General features: G+C 50.6%; 1 protein-coding gene across 3 annotated transcripts; it reads right to left on the bottom strand.

Annotated features, from left to right (window-relative positions):
• Window positions 1–360: 360 nt before the first annotated feature.
• RFX5 (regulatory factor X5) lies at window positions 361–25007 on the bottom strand. 3 transcript variants are annotated; one of them, XM_089772375.1, is made up of 10 exons: window positions 24676–25007; window positions 22297–22431; window positions 21122–21155; window positions 19877–19959; window positions 19092–19214; window positions 17428–17548; window positions 15447–15524; window positions 13805–14003; window positions 7214–7311; window positions 361–5769 (listed from the first exon to the last, which is right to left on the bottom strand). In XM_089772375.1, exons 2-10 carry the CDS (start codon window positions 22413–22415, stop codon window positions 4507–4509), a joined length of 2118 nt encoding a protein of 705 aa, XP_089628501.1. In that variant the 5' UTR covers window positions 22416–22431; window positions 24676–25007; the 3' UTR covers window positions 361–4506. The 3 variants fall into 3 exon arrangements, with proteins under 3 accessions (XP_089628501.1, XP_089628502.1, XP_089628500.1); XM_089772376.1 differs by having other exon boundaries at window positions 22297–22427; window positions 24672–25007; XM_089772374.1 differs by having other exon boundaries at window positions 24672–25006.
• Window positions 25008–25669: the final 662 nt, after the last annotated feature.

Here is a 25669-nt window from a genome sequence, read left to right on the forward strand (position 1 = left end):
CCCAATCAGTGGGAATTATGCCCAGTGCCTTCCTTGTATTGCTGCAATAAAACAAAAAGCAATGATGCAGTTCATGCTGACATGTAAAGGGTCTTTTGCATTAACAACCCCAGGGAGATTCAAGGCAGGTGGGGAAGTTCACACCTCTCCCAGCTGACTAGCTGCAGGTTGAGGCAGACTCTGACTGGGAGCCACTTACACTGGCTTCCCATCTGGATGGTTATCAACATGCCCTATGAAGGATGCATCTTTTCTCTTTAAAATTGCAGCTGAGAATATGCCACAGAATACACCATGCCAGCCAGTCCTGGCCCTGCTATAAGAATTCCCACTCCTCTGATCCACAGAAAATGGACTAAATAAGGGGTTTTAAATGGTTTTATTTGCAATCTTAAAAAAAAAAAATGCTGAGCCAAGGTCTGCCATTGGTGGGAAGTTTCTTCTAAGTCTGTCTCAGAGCAAGCAAATTAAGAAGCCGCAAAGGACAAAAGTTTGTAAACTCCATGATGCAGGGCCTTTTCTTCTGTGTTTGTAAAGATAGTGCCAGGAGGTCCTGATCCGGGACCGCAGAGCTTAGGTGCTCCTGTAATATACCGAATAAAAATCACACTACCGCTGAGACGTCTACAATTTGCTGGCAGAAAGGGAACATGGAAGCAAAGTGCAGCAAGGTCTTTTGAGGGCTCATCTGCCAGGGGAGTTATTCTGGAAAAAGTGTGCACAGAACAATAACCAGGAATAGTTAATCTGTTTTAAAACTGCAGCCTACTTTAATGCTAATTAATGATCATGCATAGCCAGGCCCTGAGTAAGCAGGTTGTGTTGCTTACTCACTGTGATAACTAACTGGGTGCTTTATCTTGAGAGCATCCAGAGGAAGTCTCTGCTCTGATTGACAGCCCGAAGATCTCTAAGAATGAGTGATGGGCTATGTCTATTTTGCATTTTTTGTGGAAGAGAAAATGCAAATGAAGCGCTCGTCAGCATTTTTTCACGCTTCATTTGCATAATCTCTTCTGATGCTTTTTGTGCAAGAGGGTTTTGTGCAAAAACTAGCAGTGTAGACGGATCTGTTTTGCGCAAAATGGATCTGTCTACACTTCTAGTTTTTGCGCAAAACCCTCTTGCACAAAAAGCATCGGAAGAGATTATGCACATGAAGCACGAGAAAATGCTAATGAGCACTTCATTTGCATTGCCTCTTCCACAAACACTTCCCCCTAGTGTAGACATAGCCGTGGAGAAGGGGAACACTCCATTCTAGAGGAAGAAAGTCACTCCAGCTGCTACATCCCCCCCAGCACCAATTCTGGGCTCCCTGCTGTCCATAAATATTGGATCCTCAATTCACTTTCACATTTCAGACCAAAATCTGGGTCTCAGATCCACAGGAGGAGGCTGATCACTGCTCCTGTGCTCTCCTGCCTCAGCAAACACTGGAAGAACAGTTTGCAGTTCCCACCCCCTATGCAGGTCAGCAAGGAGGACTTTGTCCATAACACAGACCAAACATCACTGTTTCGTGTAGCCCTCACACTGGCTGTGTCCAGACTCAGGGTTTTTTTCGAAAAAAGTAGCCTTTTTTCGAAAAATCTTCCCCTGCGTCCAGACTCAAGCCGCGTTCTTTCGAAATTAATTCGAAAGAACGCGGCTTTTCTTTCGATGGCGGTAAACCTCATTTCACGAGAAAGAACGCCATCTTTCGAAAGTTCCTCTTTCGAAAGAAGGCGTTCTTCAATGTAAATAGGGCTTCTTCAAAAGAGAGCATCCAGACTCACTGGATGCTTTCTTTCGAAAAAGCAAGCCGCTTTTTCGAAATTTCTCCGTGCAGTCTAGACGCTCTCTTTCGAAAGAGCCTCTTTCGAAAGAAGCCTGCAGTCTAGACAAAGCCACTGAGGCTAGCATCAAGTATATGGACACCAAATACATACCCAAACTGTTCCTCTGTATGAGGACACTAGAGGCTAATGCATCTGAATAATCATTGCTTAGCCAGCCCTTCACTTAACTCTCCTGTGCACCAATGAAACACGGGGGGAAGTTCTATCAAGAGAATCAAGAAGGTTCCCTCTTATTCATAGAATCATAGGACTGGAAGGGGCCTCAAGAGGTCAGTCCCCTGCTCTCATGGCAGGACCAAGCACCCTTTAGACCATCCCTGACAGGTGCTTGTTTAACCTGCTCTTAAAAATCTCCAAGGATGGAGATTCTGTGCTTAACTACACTGACAGGAAGTTTTTCCTAATATCCAACCTAAACCTCCCTTGCTGCTATTTAAGCCCACTGCTGCTTCTCCTATCCTCAGAGATTAAGGAGAACAATTGGTGTCTCTCCTCCCTGTAGCACCCTTTTAAGCACTTGAAAACTGTTATCATGTCCCTCCCTCCTCAGACTTCTCTTCTCCAGACTAAAACAAGCTCCACCTTTATTTTCAGTCTTCCCTCATAAGGGTTTTCTAGACCCTTAATAATTTTTCTTCCTCTCCGCTGTACTTTCTCCAATTTCTCCACATCTTTCCTGAAATGTGGCACCCAGAACCAGACAACAGTACTCCAATTAAGGCCTAATCAGCATGGATCAGAGGAATTCCTCTGCTAGCTAAGAACGCAAGCCAAGCTTGGTGGTGGTGTAAATACCAGGTGTTCATGTGTACTAGCACTTCCCACCCTCTACAGCAGAGGGGAACTGCATCTAAGCTAGTGCAATGCTAGAAGATAAATAAAATGCTAAAGCAGACAGGGCCTAGGTGGGCACAAACGTTAGTGAAATAGTGACATCCTGAGAGCAAACACTGAGCTAGTGAGAATGGAAAGGGGTGTAATCAGTTTTTTTTTTTTTAGGGGCAAGGCTTATTCAACTCCAATGACTAATTAACAATTTGGATAAAGGACATTTCTGTTAGAGTGTCAACATCCCAGGTCTTTCAGTTAAGGTAGAAACCTCTTTTAAGACATCCAGCCAAACTTGGGTAGACTGGATTGGACGGTCTCGGTTGTTTCTAAGATTGAACCCCCCCCCCCCCAAAAAAAAAAAAAACAGGCGATGCCTTCTATCCGCTCTTTTCCGCACAAACCAGGCTTGTACAGGGTTCTCCGTTCCTGACACTCGCTAAATCAAGCCTGGCTGTTTTTCTAGCAGATCTGCTCTGGGACTTATTTTGGGGCCTGTGTTATCTAGGAAGTCGGCCTAGATGTTCCCAGTGAGCCCGTCTGGCCTTTATACCCCAGACAGTAGCAGGAGAGCCCCTTCCCTTTATGCCCTTTCAAGCATCTTTGCTCCCTTGTCACAGAGTGGCTGAGATCCATCTATTTGAGGGCCAGAAAGGGCCGGTGTGCCCATCTAACGATTCCTGCCGGACCTCCTGTGTAGCACAGGCCAGCTCACGGCTTAGGTTAGCAATGCGTGTGGGCACCTCAAAACACAGACCAAAGGGAGAAATTAAGAGAGACCCACATCACAGGAAAAAAAAAAAGTCACCAAAACCTTTAGCTTTAAGAGCAAAACTGGGATCAATGAGAACACCAGTTTCCATCCCGTGGGATGCTCAGCACCGGGGATGCCTGCCCCAGGACAGCCGCAGCAAAAAACTTCCTCTAGATGCAGGGCTGGCAGTGCGCCCCAGAGCTTCTGATTTCTGCCCAGGGCAACAGCAGCAGTGCACGTGATGCTGTCTGGGGGCGAATGGCGTTGATTCCAGGCAGTTCCTTTGGGACAGTTACCACAATGGTCTGAAACCGGCCGCGCAGTCCAATGTCCAAGAACAGCACGGTCTGCAGAGGGTACCATGGATGGGATCTCGTGGGGGACTTCTCCGCTGCACGCTTCCTCCGGGCCTGTGCATAGGGCGTGCGGACTCGGGCAGTGTTCGACCAGCCACACTGCCTTGCAAGTCCGGGTTCCCAACGGATGGATTCAGGTCCGCGGCTTGAGCTGCATCCCCGCTGCAAAACGACAGGGCTCAGATCTGCCCCGCAGTGGGAGTTAGACTCCGAGTTGCACCCCAACAGGGCCCGCTGAGCTGGGTCACTGATTGGCATGGACAAAAGGAGGGGCTGAGTCTCATCCCAAAGTCGGAACCAGAGTAATGTAGACACGCCCCTGGTGGCTGAGGTAGGGAAATCTCACCCAAGTCATTTCGTGACCTTCAGGCGTCTTACTCCCGTTGGATCTTTCCCACCCCTTTCCTCTCGGAAGGGGCAGGAGCGAAGGTGCGGCAGCCTGGCCTCCTGGCGCAGCAAAACTAACCTGCTGGGCCAAAGGAGAGGGAGTGGCTGCCGATCACAGCAAACTGCGTGTGGCAAAGCTGGGTGTTGTGTAATTGCATGGCAACAGCAGAGCAGGGAGGAGGGGGGTTATTCTGCAGCCCTGGGAAGTGACGGAGGCAGTCAGCAAATGAATATCATTTTAAATCTTCCCCGCCAGGCGTCTGGTTGCAGCAGAGCACTGGCTCCTGCCAGCAAACCTGGGGGCAGGGCAGACGACGAGGTTGGTTTGTGGAGGGAGTGCTCAGAGGTGATCCACTCCAGACTGTGGGCTCTGGAGCCTTTGGGAAGCAGAGCTGCGCTGGCATGGGGCTGCTTTGTCCTCGCTAGGGCACAAACCCGCCGATGTCAGCGACTCCTCCCCCGAGCCCGACGCGTCTGACAGCAATTCGGGAGAGCTCCTGGAGTCGGACAGCTGAGTACAGTTGTTGGGGGATGAAATCGCTGATAGCAGCAGCAAGGCCGGGCTTTTCCCCGGGCTCTCCAGTTTGGTGACTTTCAAGGGAGAGCGGGAGTGAGGTCTTCCCTCTCGGGGGCCTTGCGGTGCCCCTGCTGCTGCTGGCCCAGCCTCGTCTTGGCTCATCTGCACCTGCAAATTGTCCTCCATCTCTGGCTCCTGGGCACCAGCGTTCACCCAGGTCTGTCCGCTGAACCGGCCGTCCTGAATGACACTCACCTGGGAGGTGCCAGTGGCTTGGTCAGCCTCCAGGGAGCTGCCTCTGTCATCAGTCACGGGTGACGCTCCCCTAGCCCTGCTGTCTGGGGCTCCTACGCAGAGCCCTCCCATCTCTCCAGGACACAGGTTGGGCGATCCTCGGCTCCCGCCTGAGCCCCCCGATAGGCAGCCCTCTCGGCTGGCGTCACTCCCCTCTCCGGTCTCAGGAGCAGCCCCCTCCTCCGTGCTGCTGCACTTATCCGGCGAATAGGCCTCCGCCTCATCCAGCCTCTTCCGCGGCCGCCCGCGCTTCCGCTTGATGGTGGCAGCCTCGCAGGGAGACTCCAGGGGGCGCTTCGCCCCTTTGGCTCTCTGTGCCTCCTGCGGGCCGTCAGCAGGCCCCTCGCTGCTCTTGGCGGGGCTGTGCCCTTTGCTGCTGCCGCCCGCCGCACTCTTGGGGTTGGCCACGGGAATTCCCAGGCCAGCCGGCATGTTGGGCAGGATCATGTTGATCACGGGCACAGCTGCTTGCTGGCTGACCAGCCCTGCTGGCCTGCCCGGCGCCAGGTTGATGGGCAGGGAAGAAGTGGCGCCCATCGGGAGTGGCAGGGCGGCCATCTTGACTGCACCCCCGATGGGCGTGGCCGTGATCTTGGGCCCCAGGATGGGAGGAGAGGAGTGCACGGCCTGGATGCTTGGTGACATACTAGCCTGGAGGCGAGGTAGGAGGAACGGCAGGCGAGCCACCAGAGCGTTGACTTCAGGGCTGCTCACCGGCTTGGGCGTCTCGGGGGTTTTCTTCCTCTCAGCTCGGGTCGGGAGAGACTGTTTCAAGTTGTTCTCCTTTTTGTTCTGACAGGCAAAGACAGGGAGATGTTAGCAGTTTGGGAAAGGCCGCCTCCCTTTCTGCCCTTTTAAAGCAGCGATCTTTGCGCCCTTGTCTCAGGGTGGCTGAGATCCATGGATCGGAGGGCTGGCATGACCATCTAACGAATCCTGCCGGACCTCCTGCGTCGCAGCCGGCTCACCGCTTACGTTAGCAATAGGGATATTTAATATCAGTTAACTGACTAGTCGAGTAACCTCATGAATTCTTATCAGTTAATCGATTATTTTATAGTCCCGGGGGGCAGGGCTGGCAGCCAGTGTGCCAGGCGGGAGCTGATCTGTGAGGGGAGCCAGTTTAAAAACCAGCTCCCTTCACGGACCAGCTGTCTGTCACCCTGTGCTGCTGCCTCTAAGAAAGAGGCAGCACTGGGGGGTGGCAGCAGCCCCTGTCCAGGTGGGATCTGAGCTCCCAGACCTGGTACAAGCTGGAACTGACCAGGCTCCCTGTCCACCTGGCTCCTAATACACTTTAAATGCAGAGTCGTAGCGGGAGCAGGTCCCAGACCCGGAGCGAGCCAGGACTGAGCCAGGCTGCTGGCCAGCCTGCTAAAAAATTAACTGGCAGGCAGAAGGGGAAAAAAAATGTGTGATGTCTATAGCATTAACCTATAAACTTTTGCTTATCAGATAACTGGTTAACCGACTATACTATACATCCCTAGTTAATAATGCTTGTGGGCAGCTCAAAACACAGACCCAAAGGAGAAATTAAAGGAGACCCACACCACAGAAAAAAACACCAAAACCTTTAGCTTTAAGGGATCAGTGAGAACACCAGCTTCTACCCTGTTAGGATGCTTAGCACCTGTCAAGCCACAAGCATTCAGCCTGTCACAGGAACAGTAGCAGCAAAAAAATTCTTCTAGATGCAGTCCTACACCATATCCATCTCCAGAGCCTCAGACACATTGCTGCACCCCACTTGAGCGCAGCTCTGACGGCCCACAGCTCCATGCCCCCGGCTACTGCCACCCCCATTTTATAGGGAGAGACTGAGACACGCAGAAATGAACTGACTTGCCAACGGCATACATTCATTGGCAGAGGTGGGAAGAGAACCCATAATTCCTGGCTCTCGGCTCTCACCATTAGATCTCACTCCCTTCCCACAGCTGGGGGTAGAAACCAGGAGACCTGGCTCCCAGCCCTCCTACTCTAACCATTAGAGACCACTCTTCCTTAAACTAACACTAAGCCAAGTTCCAAGCAGGGGCTAACAATAAGAGCCCTGCAAATCCATGGATATCCACTTTATATCCGCAGGTATCTACATATCTGTGGCTCATTTTTGCAGATACAGATTCAGATACAAATTTTGTAACCCTGCAGGGCTCTACTGCCTTTCAGCTCTTTGGAGAGGGGGCACACGATGGGAAGGTTTCTCCCCAGCACCCAACACTTCTCTCACCTGAGGCTGTGTTTTTACAGTGCCGTCTGTTGTTTCCACTCCATTTTTCTTGGCAGTTTGTGGCGTTCGAGAGTCTCGCTGGATATTTTCCGAACTTTCTATAAACAAACCAACCAAAAGGAAAAAAAAACACATGGATTTAAACTCAGAGGGGTAGCCATGTAAAGGACTTAAACTCTTCTTAAAAGACCACTCTCTCTATAAAAATTATCTTTCCATTTAAAAAAAAAAAGTCCTTTCCCTTCAATAATTAGTGCTTTGAGATGTGTATTCAAGATAGCTACACTGGTTTAATTCAGGGTCTGTCTACAGTTGAAACACAACAGCAGCTGTGCTGCAGAACAAACACTACCTATCTCCACAGCAGTGGTTCTCCCAGGGCATGTCTACACTACAAAGCTTTTCTGGAAAAACAGCCATTTTTCTGGAAAAAACTACACTCCTGTCCACACTGCAATTGCATTCTTGCAACAGAAAGTCGAAAGAATGCAGGGGTTTTTCCGACAACGGTAAACCATTTTCTAAGAGGAAGAAGCCTTTTTCCGAAAGAGCTCTTTTGGAAAAAGGTGTGTGTGGATGGGGAAGAAGGTTCTTTTTCAAAAGAAGAGGCCTCCAGGAAAAATCACAGGTGCCTTGGTGGCCACTCTGTCCACAGCAATCAAAACTGGAATCTGAGATAGCGTCCAATGAATGCAGATGCTCTCTTTCTAAAAAGCACATCGCTTTTTCATTATGCTTTTGCTGTGTAGATGTTCTCTTTCGCAAGAAGTTTTTCTGGAAGATCTCTTCTGGAAAAGCTTCTTCCGAAAGAAGCCTGCAGTCTAGACATAGCCCCTTTGGGGTAGAAACTACCTCCCCGAGAGGTGATTGACTGAAGATTTCTCCCGCAAACCTAGGTACTTGCCTCTCTGGGCGGGGGACAAAATGACAGTGATGGGAAAGCCACCACCAGGGTACCAAGTATCAGCACTGAACTGCCCTAGTGGAGCAGCTGCCGTGTTTTCAGTGGCCTTAGGCTGGTGCAACCTCTTGCTTCAGTTTCAGAGTGGGCTTATTCTGATTCTCCTTAAGCCAGTTCTTGATGACTTGTCTCCCTGCCAACATTGCACCAGATTCACTTAAACACTTTTTTAATGGACATTTAACCACCAAGAGGCTGCATCATGTAAGCAGGTTGTGGGCCCACTTTATTCAAGATGCTGGTTTGGTGCAGGCACACCAAAACTGGAACTCCACCTCAAGGCCAGCCCTTCCCCACTCACCCAGATTCTCAGGGAGAGCGTCCATCCCAGCCCGGAGTGAGCAGGGTACACAGACTCTGCTCTATGTATATACAGCACCAAGCACAATGGGGCCCTGCTCCAGGACTTGGGCTCCTAGGAGCTAGCCTAGGTCTAAATACAAACCAGTATAAATGATAAAGAGTGACACACCAGTATTACTGCATCAATACGAGGGCTGTGTGTCGCTTCCATTGGGCTGGTACGCTTAGAGCGGTGCCGCTTTCGGTTCACCTAATCAAGACGGGCTCTGTTTACACAGAACAGCCGTGTCATTTTAGCCAATCTGGCACAGTTTGGTGTAAACTGTTTGCAGAGGCATTAATGGAGATTGGGAAATTCTCTCCCGAAGGGCCTGTCCCCCTGGGTTCTACAGTGAGGTAGGAACTGAAAGGGTTCATCTCAAGTGGTGACAGACCTCTGCTAAGATTAAAGGGAACTTTGCCTGTGATTTACCCAGGACCCAGTCCTCTGGCATAGGGCAGCTGGAGACAGGTTCAGCCCCCAACCCACCCTTCAGCCCCCGTCACAGAATTAGCTTACCTCCCTAGGTAGGGAGAATGAATAAAGTCACAGACAGGCAGGACATGTGGCTAAATCAGGCTTTCGGGATGGAGATGAGGCAAAGGGGCAGAATGGGGAAACGCGGCTGGGGGAACACCTTCCATCGGCCCCCGGCACCACAGCCCCAGAAGGAGTAGGGCCTCCAGTGGAAGGCACGGGGCTGGGGCAACCAGTCCTCAGCGGCACTCAGACTATGGCACTGCCCCCCATGGTGCTCAGAGCACAGAATCCTGAGCCTCTTTCAATAGCTGGGCCTGGGACAAGTGCATCTTTTGTCCCTGTCCCTCCCCCCACCCTTATCCGGGCTTTAAAATTGTCAACCAACAAAACCCAGGGAATGAGAGTCACTAAAAGGAAAATGTAATGAGATCATAAATTGTATCTATGGGCCGCAAATAAGTGTAGTTAAAAGCTTCCGCTTTTTAGGTGTGATATTTCACAGCAAGCTCACACGGAAGGACTGCACTGTAAATATTAGAGACAAATGTAAAGGCAGATCAACCTACATAAAAATATTTCTGGCGCCTCCCAGGGTGCAGGGCAGAAAGCAGCAGTAATGCTGCCCAAAACGCTAATAAGACCAATTACTGATTACGGTGCCAGGGTTTCAGTGCGGCATCAAAAACCAATTTGAGAAAGCTTGGCTCAATCCGAGCTCAGACGACTGTAACATACTCCACGTGGTGCCTTCATCCCACGCCACTGTGTGAACTGCAGATAGCAGGTGGATAAAATGCCTATTACTTTGAGAATGGAGCATTTAGATGTAATCTTTTGGGCTAACGCCACTGGAAACAGAGAAGCTAGATGCACTAAGCCAATGTCTGATGAATGCTGAGAATTTAATGGCTGAGTAGGGCAAAAACTCAAAATGCCTCATGGAAAGAGGATGAAAACATCGATAAACGGTCTCAGTGTGAAGAAAGACCTAAGGGGGGAGGGGATGTTAAAAATCTATACTTTGGGAAATACATTAAAATTGGAAAATGATACCTTCGGAGGTAGATACAGAATTGTATGATGAAAGTGAAAGAGGAAAAGGAATGTTAAAGGGATAAAATTCCGCAGGTCAGTACATCTGTGATAAGGGGGGATGGTACTGTCAAATGTATGCTAACGGCTCCAAAGAGACAGAACAGAGTGGGAACGGCATTCTGCCTTCCCGGATGTAGAATCAAGAAAGTTGTACCGCTACCAAATTTTGGGGCTGTTTCAATAGCAGTGACAATGCTGGCATTAAATTGGGTCAAAGATGTCTGGCCAGCCCCTGCTGTCTTCCTGTTTGACTCCTTATCGGAACTCCTGGGCTACGTCTACACTGGCGCGTTCTCACGCAAAAACTCTTTTGCGGAAGAGTTCTTCTGCAAAAACTCTTCCAGAAGAGAGCGTCTACACTGGCACGTGCTTTTGCGCAAGAGCATCCGTGCCAGTGTAGACGCTCTCTTGCGCAAGAAAGCTCGGATGGCCATTTTAACCATCGGGCTTTCTTGCGCAAGAAATTCATGTTGCCTGTCTACACTGGCCTCTTCTGGAAGAGCGCTTGCGCAAAAGGGCTTTTTCCTGAGCGGGAGCGTTAGGGTTCTCGTGCAAGAAGCCCTGATTTTATACATTAGAAACATCAGTTTACTTGCGCAAGAGCGGCCGCTTTTGCCAGTGTAGACACAGTCCAGGTGATCAGAAACGGCTCTCCAGACAGCAGAAATGATCAATGTCACTTTAACAGGGCGGCCTCACCACCAAGAGCCCCTCCAGCTGGTCACTTGGGGAATTAGCCTTTTTGGTGCTGGAGTGCCCCCTTCTGGCTGGTGTCTCCCCCACTGTTACTCTCCACTACTCTAGACAGTGGCACTCTCCTACCTGGGTACTGCCCTACCACAGCGCCCCCACGCTCTGGAGTCCTCCCCCTCTGGGGACTCTCAATCCCCCTATGCCCACCTCACCTCAGCGACCCACTGCCAGTCATCATCTAGCCCCTGCCACGGGGCGAACTGCAGTCTGCAATGGCCGCTCCTCATTGGCAAAAGAGTGTGGACCTGCTGCTGTTGCCTATCCTGGCTACCTTCCCACAGCCCCAGTACCCTGATGCCTTGCCTGGCCTGAGCTTCCCCAGCCCTGCTCTAAATCAGGAAGCCTCTAGCCCTGCTCTCCTAGCAGCTAAGTCCTGCCTACTCCCCACCCAGAGCAAAAGCGAGTCTCTCCCTTCCTCCCTCCTGGAGCCCTTATTTATACACCCCACAGCTGGGCCCTAATTGCCATCTATCTGCTGCAGCTACTTGCACCATGGCTCCGGTCCTCCGGCCCTCATCCAGGGCTGGGTTTTAACCCCTTAAAGGGTCAGTGTGGGGCAGATGCCTCATCACAGTTATGATTAACAACAGAACCGGTGCAGCTTGGGTGCAATTCCAGGGACAGCACGGAGCCCAGTGGTGGGTAATGACAGAGTGACAAAAAAAAAAAGCCATTGAACACCAACAAGTTGATTTAGACCCCCAGGGTAAGTAAATAACAAGACAGAACAGAAGGAAGGAATACAAGGTGAAAGGCCCAGGAACAGAAGAGCGGCCGTACTGGGTCAGACCAGTGGTCCAGCTAGCCCAGTGTCTTGTGTCCCAACAGTGGCCAGTGGCAGATGCTTCAGATTAGTGAAAGAAAAACTACAGCTGCTGATAAAGCAGTTCAAGGGAGAAATCAAATACAGGTTGAACCTCTCAAATCCGGGACTCTCTGGTCCGGCAACATCCGTGGTCTAGCAAAGCCAGCAGTGGCTTGGCTGGACAACTCCAGTGTCAGCAGGGCCAGGCAACATCAGGGAGCCTCTGCTCGGCCGGGGAACCCCCCACGTAAGTGGGGTCAGGTTGCTGAATAGCCCCTGGAAGCCAGGCACCCCCAGCTAGGGCATCCCGGGAACCCCTCAGCAGCAGTGGGTCTGTGATGGCCGGGCAAGCTGGCTGGGAAACCCTGGTGGCAGTGGGGCCAGGCAATGAGGTAAGAGTGGAATGGCAGGACATATGGGCCCAGCAACGGAGGAAAGATGCTGTGAAACGTGAGCATTTTCAACTCGGGGGCACATCTACTCCCATGGGCCTGGGAGACGAGTGAAGCGGCTCCACTCAGAATTTTAGCTGACCGTTGTGGCTTAAACAGGAATATGTTCCTAACAAAGAAACAACTGCGGGTCCAGGAGAGAGCTGATCAACTTTGGGAGTGCACAGCTGAGCACCGAAAGGGGAAAAATGGAAAGCTTGGACGTATCCAGACCTGTAAGTATCCACATTTTCACTGCAACCCCCAGGAGAAGCACCAGGAAAATACAGGCCTATGGAAAGCAATGCTGCAATCCTGAAAGAACACTGGGGAGGTGAAAGACTTATCGCTTCTGCTGTTACAAGCCAGATGTGCATTGCTAAGTTCCACTGACCCAGCCACCTCACCCAGGGTGCGAAAAACCCACCCTGCTGAGTGATACGGCAGAGCGAGCCCTCCAAGAAGACACCGGGTGGGGAGGGCCATGCTCAGAGGTGGCCTGGAGCATTCTCCGTATCAAGGGCTGGGCTGGCTGGCTCCTGCTCCCATGCTCAGGGGCTAAGCCAGGGGAGGGCAATAATTTTTGACAGGGAGGGGGCACGCCGAGATTTTGGTAAGTGATTAAGGGCTGCACTTTTCAATGGAGGGAGTGCAGAGTCTGGGACGGGGGGTGGGTGCAGAGAGGAACTCTGGGTAGGAGACTAGGGTGCAGGAGAGGATGGGGGGCTGAGACGAAGTTTGGATGAAGGAGGGGGTGGTGATCTGGAGCAGAGGCTTGGGATGCAGAGTCCGAGAGGGGGTGAGGGTGAAGGAGAGGATTCTGGCCAGGGGGAGGGTGTAGGAGAAGGTGCAGGGTCTAAGAGGGAATTGTGACCTGTGGAAAGGGGGTGCAGAGGATTTGGATGATGACCTGGGGCCCCAGAGGCAGGTTCATGCCGGGAAGCACTTAGCTAGGTAGCTCCCAGCAGCAGTCCTACAGGACCCAGAGGCAGGCTCCTTGCCTGATGCAGTCCCAGGCTGCTAATGGAGCAGAGAGCCACAGGAAGAAGCCAGCCAACTGGGGGGGAGGGAGGGGCAGGGTTAGGAGACTTCACAAACTGCCGACCTCTCAGCGAAATCTCTCAGCTCCTATTGGTGTGCTGGCTGTATCTTGCCCGCCCCTGGTCTAAGCTATCACTGCCATATATATGAAGTCAGGAAAGAACTTCCCCCCAGGTCAGAATAGCCGGTCACTTGCGGAGATCAGCTGGGTTTCTTGCACTTAATTCTCTGCCACTGCAGAGGTGTTGGGCATTGGAGCACCAGGGTCTCTCCCATTCTCTGCTGTGGTGCACAACAGCCGAGGCTCCCGCAAGCTGGGATACTTTGGTCTTAGTCTGGTTGCTTTTGGGGTGTAGATGGTCCAGCTGGATGATGTCTGTGTCTAAGAGGCCTGTGCGCAGGGGTGGGAGTCGGTTGGGGGGCTGGGGTGGAAGCAAGTTCTCGAGTTTCCTTGTGAACTTGATCCAAGGAGAGTTACTCAGACCGGGAGTTTTGATTCAAATACCGGGGGATAGAAGAAGGGGAAACAAAGGAGCAGCTAGCCTGAAGCCAGCCCAGGTAGGCAGGTCCTGAACCCTGCAACAAGCATTCCACTGACAGATCCCAATCCTCTGCTGAGCCCCAACACACGCGCAGGAGTGGATCCAGCTGGGGGAATCCCTCTTCTGAGCTCTAGACCCACCTGAGACCACCATGGCCATGACCAGGTCGGCACGGGCAGAGCGCGAGCTGATGATGTGCTGCTGGATGAGGAACTGAGCCACCTCCACGATGTTGTTGAAGGAGCGCTTGAGGATCTTCTCCGCCCAGTGGCAAGTCAGAGCACAGGCCGCGTCCACCAGCTCTTCATGGTACGACTGCACCAGGTCTGTCAGCTCCGACTGCACCGAGGAGAGGAGGGAGAGTCAGCGAGTGGCAAGAGGCCTTGTAGCGGTTCTACTCCCCTCACTGGGCACAGTCACTGGGTGCCCAAAATTCCTGGGGTGCTCCTAATGTACCCCCCGTGCTCAGTCATCAGGCACCTGAAATTCCTGGGGTGCTCCCCATGTACACCTACTGCTACCGCCTGAATTCACAGGGGGCCACATTGAAGAAAGCTCACACAAATGGGTCATGGTCTACAGCAACATCCCAGAGCGGGGGTGAAGAACCGACTTTCCCAGCAACAGGTGCACTGGCATTTCCAAAAAGACAAAAACTAACCATAAAGAATCGAACAAAACGACTCTTTATAATGATTTAAAAAAAAAAAAAAACCCACCCTTGAGATGACAACATTTCGAAACAAAGAACCGAAAGGTCAAATGTTTGTAACTTTTTCTTAATCCTTTTTTAAAAAGTTTTCCCTCCCCAGTTGTAACCATTCGTCTGAACTGAGATGGTTTGGTGTTGCCAAATCTGCCTTTTTTTTTTTTTTTTAAACAAAAAGCTTGTTTTCGGTGAAGAGTTTCACCCAGGTTTATGTTAGGGATGCTAAATTTGGATTAATCAGCTAAGTGAATAGTTGATGCAATTTGCATCGACTATTCGATTAGTCGATAAGGGCGCCTCCGCCTTTGAAGTGTAGCAATAGCCCCAGCGCTGTTGCTACACTTCAAAGGCAAAAGAGCTGCAGGAAGCACGGGGCCAGCTCAATCAGTCCCCCACTGGCCCCATGCTCCCTGCGGCATTTCAAAGTGGCAGCGTCGCATGGAGCCCGGAGTCAGTGGGCGAGTCCCCATCTGACCCCAGGCTCCACCTGGTGCTGCTGCTTTGAAACGCTGCGTGCAGCCCGGGGCCAGCTAGGGACTCCTCAGCTGGCCCTGGGCTGCAAACAGTGTTTCAAAGTGGCAGCGCCGCCTGGGGTTTGGCCCCGGGCTCCACGTGGCGCTGCCACTTTGAAGCACCCCATCCTTTCCCCACCCTGCCTCTTTCTGATAGAGGCAGCAGGAGGGGGAAAGTAACTAGTCAACTGATGTGCTGACTATCCGATAAGCATTTGCTTAGTCGGTTACATCCGTAGTCTATGTACAAACCCCTCAACATCCCTGCCAGCCGTAGAGAGGGAAAGGGGACAGTTACCGCAAGAGTCCCAGTGCCCTCCTCATGACTCTTCTATGGCCAATGGGACTGAGCTAGGACCTTCCCCTGGTCTGACAGCAGAAACAGACTCATCACTAGATCTAAAAGTCACAGCAGGAGTCTTAGGTAGCTAGAGCTGGGGAGCAGGGATCTATTGAGACACCTCCTAACCATGGAGGGCTTTAGAGCCACGGAGCACCTAGATAACCTACTGAAGCTCAGGCAGCCTTCCCACAAGGAGGCAGTGCTTTTGGAGAACTTACCGTCTCGGTAACTTTGAGGTCCAGGGTGGGCAGGGGAGGCATGCTGACTACCGTCTTCCTCCTGATCCCGCTGTAGCAATATGTTTGGCAAGGTTAAGGGATTTTAGTGAGCCATGGGAAGGAACGAAATAAAGCTGCAAACATGAGATGCGAAAGCTTGAAAGGACGCTGTTTATCTCCTTCATACAGACTCCCGCCACTGCCAGTTAAAGACCTAGGAATCACAATTCCGCTTGCTGTTCACTGCCGATCAGTTTGTGCTTCACTGCGCTCTGGGCTAATTCTGTCCACCTCTCAGTTGCCATGAGAGAGTGCCGATCTGTTCTGGGTACACCAGAGCTGGAAGAGGAAAATAAACTTGCCTGCTTTTTCTGACTCCCAATCTCAACTCTGACAGAGACAGTCCCTGAACTTCACTACAGGTTGAACTTCTCTAGTTCAGCTCCTTTGGGACCTGACCGTTGCCAAAACAGAGAATTTGCTGGATCATGGGAGGTCAATATTGTCTAGCAGCATTACCCACACTTCCACGACTTACTGGGCTCTTAGAAGACAGTTAGGGGTAAATTAGAGCTTAATAACAGCACAGAACACGAAGAGCCATGACTGGTGGCTGTAAACAAACTTTATGTGACTGTAGGAAACCTAGTCACGCAACAAGTGAACTAGGCAAAGTAAATCATGCCGGACCACAGCTGTTGCTGCACCAGAGTGCCGGATGAGAGAGGGTCAACCTGTAGTTGAATAAGCTGAAATGAAAGGAATATTCTCTCAGGACTTGCAAAAGAGGCTGGGTTTGCAGGTCAACAAATCACACCGGAAATGAGGCATCACTGTTTAACAGTGAGAGTAATTAGCCATGGAATTAATTTATCAAGGTCTGGATGGACTCTGGATGGGAATTTTCAATCTGAGATTGGATTTTCTTGTAAAAAAAAATCAGCACTTGTTCAAACAGGAATTGTTTGGGGAGGCTCCAGGGTCTGTGTTGTACACAAAGTCAGACTGGATGATCACAACACTACTTTCTGGGTTTAAAATCAAGGGTTTAAAGATAAGCCATTTCCTTTTGTCACCGCTTTTATTAGAGGAACTCAAAGTGTGCTCCAGACTTAATGGGACTGCCAATAATTGTGGGTCAGATACCTCAAAAATCAGAAGAGTTTTAAAAATAATAAACTTAGGTTCTTTTCTATTTGCATTCTGCTTTTTGAACCTTTAGGGTTTGCATTTACAAGCTTTCCTGTGCGACCACAAGAGCTATGAAACTCGGGGTTGGGGCCAATGACTCCACTAATTCTTCCATGTGTGAAATAAATGTTGTGTGCACCAGGGAAAGTGTGTATGTGCACCACCAACAAAACACATGCTGCTGGCTGTGGGCGCTCTGCTCATCAGCTGGGCAGCAACTGAATCTCTCCTGGGTGGCCATCCAAGCGTTCAACTTACAAGGATCTATGGTGGGGGCCGTCACACAAAAACCTGATTTCTCAAGGAATCACATGATTCTAAGAGTTGTAGCTTTAAGGAATGTGCCAAATACCATGAGGGTTGGCAACACTGTTTTTGCTACAGGATCCCGAAGCACTTACATGCTTTGTTCGTAAGAGCAGGGTAGAGAACTCAGAAGTCCTCACATGCAGCTTCTTGTCTCACTCACTACATCCCACTCCCTCCCAGAGTTAGCAATAGAAATTAGGAGTCCTGATTCTTAGCCTGCTCTAACCACTAGACCCCCATTCCCGTGAGAGATGGGAATAGAATCCAGGAGCCCTGCTCCCAGTTCCCTGCTCCAACCACTCAATTCCTCTGTGGCACAGCAAAATGTAATGACTAATCAATTCAAAACAAATCATTTCTATTCATTCTTCTCTTTAAACCTTACAAAAAGCCAACCCTTTCCGCACACAACTAAGTGGCCATCATCCCTTTGTTGGACTAAGAGTCTGGGTTGTAGGCAGTGGCTATTTTGCATATAAGGATATTTTGATTGTCCTCGTCCTCCCAGTCTTCTGGCTTTGATGTTTGGGAAGATCTCCCGGATGATCTTTCCAAAGTTAGCTGCACTCAGAGGGCGGCAACAGAGGTTTTCACAGTATCGCCTGGCGGGTGAGACAGAATGAGGGGTCAGAGGGTTACATCCTAAAGCCAAAGTCCAGCACTTTATACAATTGTCTTTGCATGGTGTTAAATTGCTCCATTAACTTTTTCCATTTCCATGTGGATGACCGCTAGTAGGCACAGTGTACTATTGAACACTAGGGCTGTGTCTAGACTGGCCAGTTTTTCCGGAAAATCAGCCACTTTACTGGAAAAACTTGCCAGCTGTCTACACTGGCTGCTTGAATTTCCGCAAAAGCACTGACAATCTCATGTAAGATTGTCAGTGTTCTTGCGGAAATACTATGCTGCTCCCATTCGGGCAAAAGTCCTTTTGCGCAAAAGGGCCAGTGTAGACAGCCCAGATTTGTTTTCCGCAAAAAAGCCCCGATCGCGAAAATGGCGATAGGGGCTTTTTTATGGAAAAGCGCGTCTAGATTGGCACCGATGCTTTTCCGCAAAAAGTGCTTTTGCGGAAAAGCGTCCATGCCAATCTAGACGCTCTGTTCCGAAAATGCTTTTAACGGAAAACTTTTCCGTTAAAAGCATTTCCGGAAAATCATGCCAGTCTAGACGCAGCCTGGGAATTCTTCTAGTTAAGTCATATTCCACTTAGCACAGAGGATCTTTGAAAACTCAGCCTCTGCAGACTCAATCTGATCAGAGAGAAATCATTCCCTAGCACTGAAATGCCGACACCTCTGGCTGAAACAGCATTTTAACTAGGGATGTTAGAGTTAAATCGATTAACTGTTTAACTGATGAGCTGATGCTATACTCAGCCGGCTCCTGGGGAGGCAACTTTGCTGTGGCAGGGCTGCAAAACCTTCTCCTTTGGAGCCGAGCCAGCAGGGGGTGGGGGCCCCACTGCTGGGGGCCCCACTGCTAGGGGAGTCTTTGCTGCAAGCTCTGCAGTATAAAGCTACAATCATATGCTAAAATTATCACAGTCTAAAACTAAGCTTTATACTGCAGAGCCCACAGCATGTGTAACCGCTAAGATTTTTCACAAATTACCGCCCAGTGCTACAATTCTGATTCAGGCAATGGATTTTTGCCCAAGTAAGAACAGCAGCTTGTGGTCCTATAATGACATGATCATATCTGTGTGTGTGTATATCAGAAACACCATGGGGAGCTTAGTAACACTGAGCATCGCTAGCAGAGTTGGAACTTGATCGCGATTATTTATTAGGTATATTACGGTACCACCACATGGAGCCAGAAGGATCCCACTGCACCAGGCACTATACTGTATTTATTAGGTATATTATGGTAGCACTTAGGTGCCCCAGTCACAGACCTGTGCTAGACACTGTATTTCTGCAGAAGAGCATGCTCCTGCCCCAAGGAGCTGGCAATCCAGGACGTTATGGGTGCAGATAGACTGACCATGAATGAACTGAAGCTGGACATCAAAGGCCCTCCTTAGAGGCCTCCCAGCCAGGCATGGATACAGCCTGCTTAGCCTGCAAGATCCAGGGCACCAACAACACAAAACAGCTGGCTGCACCACTGTATGCCAGGCCCTGTATGCATGCTCACTTGTATGTATCGTAGACATCCTGCTTGGGCAGGCAGGTGTCCGTGTGTTCCTCCAGGTGATCCCGGATCCAGGTGCATGCGTGCATGTGCTCAGCGCTGCTCAGGGAGCTCAGGTCCAGGCTGCTGCTCCCCAGGAGGCAGGTCACAGCAAGGAGATGGGATCAAATCAGAGACAACATTAATTAGCACAAGGACAGCATCCACTGGGGTGCAAGGGTGTGGATGACAAAGGTATCAGCTTGCCAGGCCTGGCTTATATTACTCACTGTAGCAACTTTCAGAGGACCACAGGCATTATTTAGACACCCCTTCCCTTTCCCACCCATGAGCAGTGTTGCCTCTAATTTTTTCCATCCATAGACGGAATAAATTTTATTACGTGTGCTGAGGTATGGTCAGTTGTCCACCACCAATAGAAACACACATGCTGGCTGTGGGAGCTCGGCCAATCAGCTGGGCAGCACCTGAATCTCTCCTGGGTGACCATCCAAGCGCTTAGCATACAGGGAACACTGCCCATGAGACTGGGAAGTAATGTAAAGTGAGAGAGAGAGAGTGTGTGTGTGTGCGCGTGCGCGCATGCATGTGTGTGTCGGGGGTAAGTCTATGGGAAATTGAGATACAATGCATCAGTGGCACCGGCTTGAATATCCAAATGCCCAGAACCCCGGCATTTCCTTCCCAGAACCAGCAACAAACCCCAGGAATCGTGACCCCCTTCCCCCCCCCCCCACTTTCCTCCGATGTAGTGAAAGACAAGGCACAACAGGATCCCAGGTGATTACCTTTTTTCCCCAGAACTGGGACCAGACGGCAACTGTAGGTACAGGTAGAGTTTATCGTTGTCTGAAAATTTCTGCACATCTTGCTGTTGTTGGCAAGGGCCCGGGATGGAAGGGACAAAAAGGTTAGCGAATCAACGGAGGCAGTGAAGCAGCTAGATGTTGCAATAATTTGCTAATTGCAACGATTAAAAAAGACTTCCTTTGGAGATACAATTTTATGGCCAACAGTTATGTTTGGTGCTGTGCAAGGCAAGGGAAAGAGACTCTTATGCACCAGGGTATGACTTGACCAATAAAGGGGTCAGGAAGGAAACATGCCTTCTTCCAGCCCTCCATTTCAGAGGTTTTCAAATTATGGGTCACGACCCAGTACCGGGTTGCGGAATATCGGGCACTGGTAGGGTTGCCAGGTGGTTTGAACAAAAATACCAGACACACTTGACATGACAACACAATCTACATTACATCTTATTTAGAAAATATCGGACATTTCTATTTTCTCAATGTGTTTCCCAAACAGAAAGCTCAAATACTGGACTGTCCGGTTTTGAACCAGACACCTGGCAACCCTAGGCACTGGGTCTCATTGCTGCAGGAGTGTCGGGGGGGGGGGGGGTGCTACAGCAGCTCCCTGCCTGTCCTGACACTGCAGACTCTGCTGTGCCCCCAGATGCAGCCAGCAGCAGGCCCGGCTTCTAGCCGTAGGGGGAGCGCACAGGTCTCCATGCACTGCCCCTGCCCTGACTTGCTCTGCACTCCCATTGGATGGGAACCTGCTTCTGGCCTGCGGTGCCAGGAAGCTGCCTTAGCCCCCCTGCTGCACCGCTGACCGGGAGCTGTTCAAGGTAAGCCCCTCCTGCCCCAGCCAGAGCCCCCTCCTACACTCCGATGTTCTCATCCTCAGACCCACCCTCTAGTCAAATGTTGTTGGGTGGCAGGAATAAACCATTTTCTTCAACTGGGTCATGAGAAAACACGTTTGCAAACCGCTGCTCTATTTGGCAATACGCCATTGGTCACGGGCCGCCTGGGGGAAGGTGGCCTGACTAGCTCTGAAGGAACACGCCTTGCTCGCTGCTCCTCCTAGGGACAGGATCCTGGATTGCCTACCCTTTGAGCTGCTCCCCTCTGGCAGAACAGCTGGGATGTTGCCAATGAGAACAGATCCAGAGCTGGCACTCACTGGTGCTGGTCTCTCCCCTATGGGGCTTTCTAAGCAATGTAAGAGCTGTCCAAGACACTCACCAGGATGCTGTCCACTTTGTTCTGCACGGATTTGCTGTTTAAAATGGGAGCAAACACAAAGCATCAGTCACCGTTGTTCCGAAGGCGCAGAGCGCAGCGTGTACAGGACTCTCTGTGCTAAGCAGAACCACAGGGCTGGAAAAGCCCTCTTGGTGCCAGCCAAACCCTCCGCTGCCTCCAGTAAGTAGGAGTCAAAGTACAGCTTCTATGTGTAACAGAGAACGCTTTCATGCGCAGCAGCTGCTGCAACACAACCTCTTCTCAGTCAGCAGCTGCTTGTACATCCAACCCACAGAACCATTTCCCTGACATAGATGCATCCGCTTAAGGATTAAAAAAAACAAAAAAAACACACACACACCATACTAGGAAATTAACAGGCAAAAAACTTTGTTGTGAAACTTTTTGGCTTGCTGCAGATACACAACCAATTCACAGGAGCAACGAAGTGAAAATTGGGAACACCCTTTATTCCTCCACCCACCGGCCTACTCCTTGGCATTGCCACAAGTAGCATCTACCATAACCCACACCCCTTAACTCTGCCCTCCGTGAGCCAGCAGGGACAGCTGAAGGCATGGGCAAACTAGGCATGTGGCCAAGGCCCTCAATGGAAAGGGAGCCCCAGCAGGATGTATAACAAAACATTATTAATTGAGTCGACCTCTCAGTAGCAATTCAAGTATCACCCAGCTGCCCACAGCTGGCAGCCTGTGTTTCCACTGGTGGTGCACATCTGCACATGCCTCAGTGCACATAACAAAATGTATTCTGCACATGGTTGGAAAAATTCAGAGGCAACATTGGTAGCAACCCTGACTGATTCACAGCAAAACACTTTGCCTGGTCATATCATTTTCCTGCCTCTGCAGGTGCCACACATTTGTATTTCTCAGTCCCGCTTCTCCTCTGCCTGCAGCCCTCGACACAATCTAGTCTCCTGTGGGCTGGGACAGTTTGGCCTCATTTCGGTGGATGGGTTTAGCATGCAAGTGCTGGAGTTGACCTGCTCTCATCAATCACATACAGCTCCAGCACTGCTGCAACTGAAAGAGATAGTACCACCCAAGATGACATAGCGTCTCCAGAGCTGGGCAGCCGGCATCTTTCACTAACATGAAGAAAAAAACTGAGGAACCGGGCTTAGGAAAGCGAGAGGGAGAGGCTGCCCTTACGAGATGGTGCTCTTCAGCTTCTGTAGCAAGGTGCTGGGCTCTGACGCGTCTCCTCTGGAGTTCCCAGACTGTGAGCTTCCCTTTTTAGAGACTTTGGGACCGGCTTCGTCGTCAGCCATGACATTCGGCGACTGCCTAGAAGAGAAGAGCCGTGAGAAAGCAGCTCAGGACAGACTGCCCCCAGGCAAACATCCACCCGACCCGGTGCAGAAGTGCCATTTCTTATTACAACCGAGAGCTCCGACCCGCTCCCTGCAACGTGGGGAGAAACCTTACAGCTGAGGGTACGTCAGGCGTCACCGGGGAGGCAGAGGTCCAAAGCCTGAGCAGGACTGGCCTGTGTTTGTGCAGCGCCTTATCTGCAACTGGGGTGTCTTGATGGTGTCACAAACAGGTTATCATTTTGCCAGCAAATAAATATGTGAAAATACAAGTCACGCTTGTATGGCTGGCTAGGAGAACTGGGAGCAAAGGCTGACGAGGCCTACCTTTAGGACTGCCATATCAGCATTTTGGGCACCCAAATAAGCCAGCTTTTTTCATGAGTATTGAGCGCCCTCAATTTCCATCTACTCCAATACAGCTGTTAGACCAGGGGTGGCCAATAACATGGCGATGGTTCACCAGGGTTACTCCTTGGCGGGCCGCTGCTCTCTACTTACTACAAAGGCCACAGGTATCCATGATCACGGCTCCCACTGACCACAGATCGCTGTTCCCAGCCAATGGAAGCAGTGGGATGTAGCATAGACTAGGACAAGGCTTCCCGCAGCTCCCATTGGCCAGGAATGGTGAGCCACTACAATCACCCACACCTGTGGCCGTGCAGGTAAATAGCTCCTGGCGGGCCCCCACCACTGTAACCCTGAAGGGCTGGTATTTTGCCCACTCCTGAGTTAGAGGGTTGCATTGTGGGCTCAGGAGAGGAAGCACAAGGAAAGGAAGGGACAGCGAATCCCATTAAGAGCATGAAAGGGAATTTCAGCTCCTAATTCTGAAAGGAGAGTAGCCCAGAGAAGACATGAAAGGCAGAGGCGCTCCGCATGGAGACAGAACTTTGCCTGGAAAGAGTTCACTAGACTTCATTATGTAGAATGCAACATCCCCCACCGGAATTTGACGCTCCAGCCCAGATTTTTGCAAAAAGTGTCATTAAAGACCCCACCCAGTCAGAATCTCACAAACAACCCCACATTTTCCCTGGTAGGGCCCCGGCCTGCCGTGGGAGTCTTGTGGGTTTAGAGTGCATTGCAGGACCAGGGCCTAGGATCGTAAACGGTTCCTATGAGTTTGTACAGCCCCTTGCACCCATGCAGACGGAGGCCACAGGACACTATTACACGATTAAAATCATCAGCATGAAAAAGGACGGTAAGGAATCCTGCTACCGAACTCAAGCTGAGTGCGCGAAAGAAAGAACTCCCATTGAAGGGTTCTCCCCCAAGGTTGCCCTTACATTGGGGTCAGAACTGGAAACAGAATCCAGGGGTCCCAATGTCGAATGCCTTGGTTCCGACCACTAGAGCACACTCCTTTTGAGAGCCAGGAGTGCTGACGCTCAGAGTCCCCGTCCCCCCCAGATAGCAGTTGTCTTCTTTCCCTTCCCTCCCCAAAAACCCCAAATTACATCAGCAAGGACAGGCTTTTTGCTGAGCTTTTCCCTGTCTAACTGTGAAAGTGAGGCTTCAGCCCTCATCACCCTGCAATCAACAGACGACTGGATCTAATTTAATTATTAGTTAAATACTATGCATTTGTCCAATGCCACCGTTCTACAAAGCTCAGCTCCAGAACACCCTGTTTAGCTGTAGGGCCCTGTATGTGTGTATATTTCCTTCTTCAGGGAGCGCTGCTACCACTGAGAGGAAATCAATTAATGGCTGGAATGCCCTGGGGGGAGTGGGGAAAAATCATCCAGAAAGAGGGAGATTTAAATATCTGCAGTTGAAGTAGGAGTCAGCAGCTTCCATGCACTCAGACCTGCCAATTCGCAGACTGCCCAGGCTGGGAGATTTTCCTCCTCCCGGCTTTCAAAGCATCTCAATTTTTGTAACCTGTATTTCCCTAAGATCTCATCGATTATTTTCAGGGGGGCGGCTTTGAAACTTCCCCCATCCACCCTTGTCCCAAAGCCTGACAGTCGCGTCCATGGTGCAGACAGCAATACCCGGGCACAACTGAGCCAAACTAAGACCATGCTTTTCAGCCTGGAAAAGCAGATTCTTCTCTGTTCCTTTATTATTATTTGGCCAGATCGGTTTCCTCTCTTTGGAAGTGACCAGCGCTTTGCAACCTTTCCCCCCACCCCCTCCCCCACAGCCTTGGCTAGGTTGCAAAGCAAGAAAGAGATTGGGAACAAAACAAAGGAAACTCACCTACTCTCAGATCTCAGGGTCAAAACAACCCCCCTCTAGAGGGAGTCAAATTGCCAAAGATGCGATTGCAGGAATGGAGAAGTAGGAACACACCCAGGCCGCTTAATCCACTGCAAACCTTTCCTTTTTAGTCCCAGATTTGCAGCCCAGTTTAGCAAGAGTTCCCCTACAACATGCTTTAATCTCTGGCGTCTTTCCTTTTATTGCCAAGCTCTCTGGGTTGCTTGTTTTCCCCCTTGCACACACACAAAACATGCATGTGCCACCCCAATTGCAAAACAGAAAAAGAAAGTACCTAGGCACCAACTAGTCTTGCAAGGAGGAAAAAAAAAAAACCCACCCCAAAATCCCCTGATGGCTGCTTTCTTTTTCTGATTGGCTCCCACACCTTTGATCTGCCCGGATACTTTGGCTTGTCATTAATGTGATTGGCTGCAGTTGGCTTTTCTACCCGGATACAAGCCAGATTGGTCTGTGGATTGGACGGCTGCAGTTCAAGTCTGCCTAGTAACAAGCTGCGGATTGGTGAAGGGAGGAGCTGCAGGAGGAGGAGGTTGGGAGGTGAAAGTTGCAAGGCCTTGCTCACAGGGCTACTGTGGGAGGGGGGAAGACAGCAGCAGCAGCAGCAGCAGCAAAGTCTGTGCTCTGAGGCTGAGCTGGGTTGCAAAGCAATGCACCCACACCACCCCCCATCCCTCATTGTAAAGAGGAACAGTCTCGGAGCCTGCCAGCAACACCTGACCCTCCATGCCTGGCCATGGGCAGCACCAAGCATCCAACACTGGTGTTATGTGGAAATGTTTTTAAAGCCCCAGCTCCTGGAGGCACGTGATTAGCTCAGCTTTCCTTCCCTCTCTAGCTCTCCTGGCCCTGGTCTACACTTGGATTATTATTTCAAAATAATCCCCCCATCCACACATGGTTGAATTTATAAGCAGAGCATCCACACCGCAGAATTCGAAATCTGCTTTTCGTCAGGAGTAACTCTAGCTCTGAAA

Source organism: Pelodiscus sinensis, chromosome 22 (assembly GCF_052426305.1).
Source record: "Pelodiscus sinensis isolate ZL-2025 chromosome 22, ASM5242630v1, whole genome shotgun sequence".
NCBI classification, from domain to species: Eukaryota; Metazoa; Chordata; order Testudines; family Trionychidae; genus Pelodiscus; species Pelodiscus sinensis.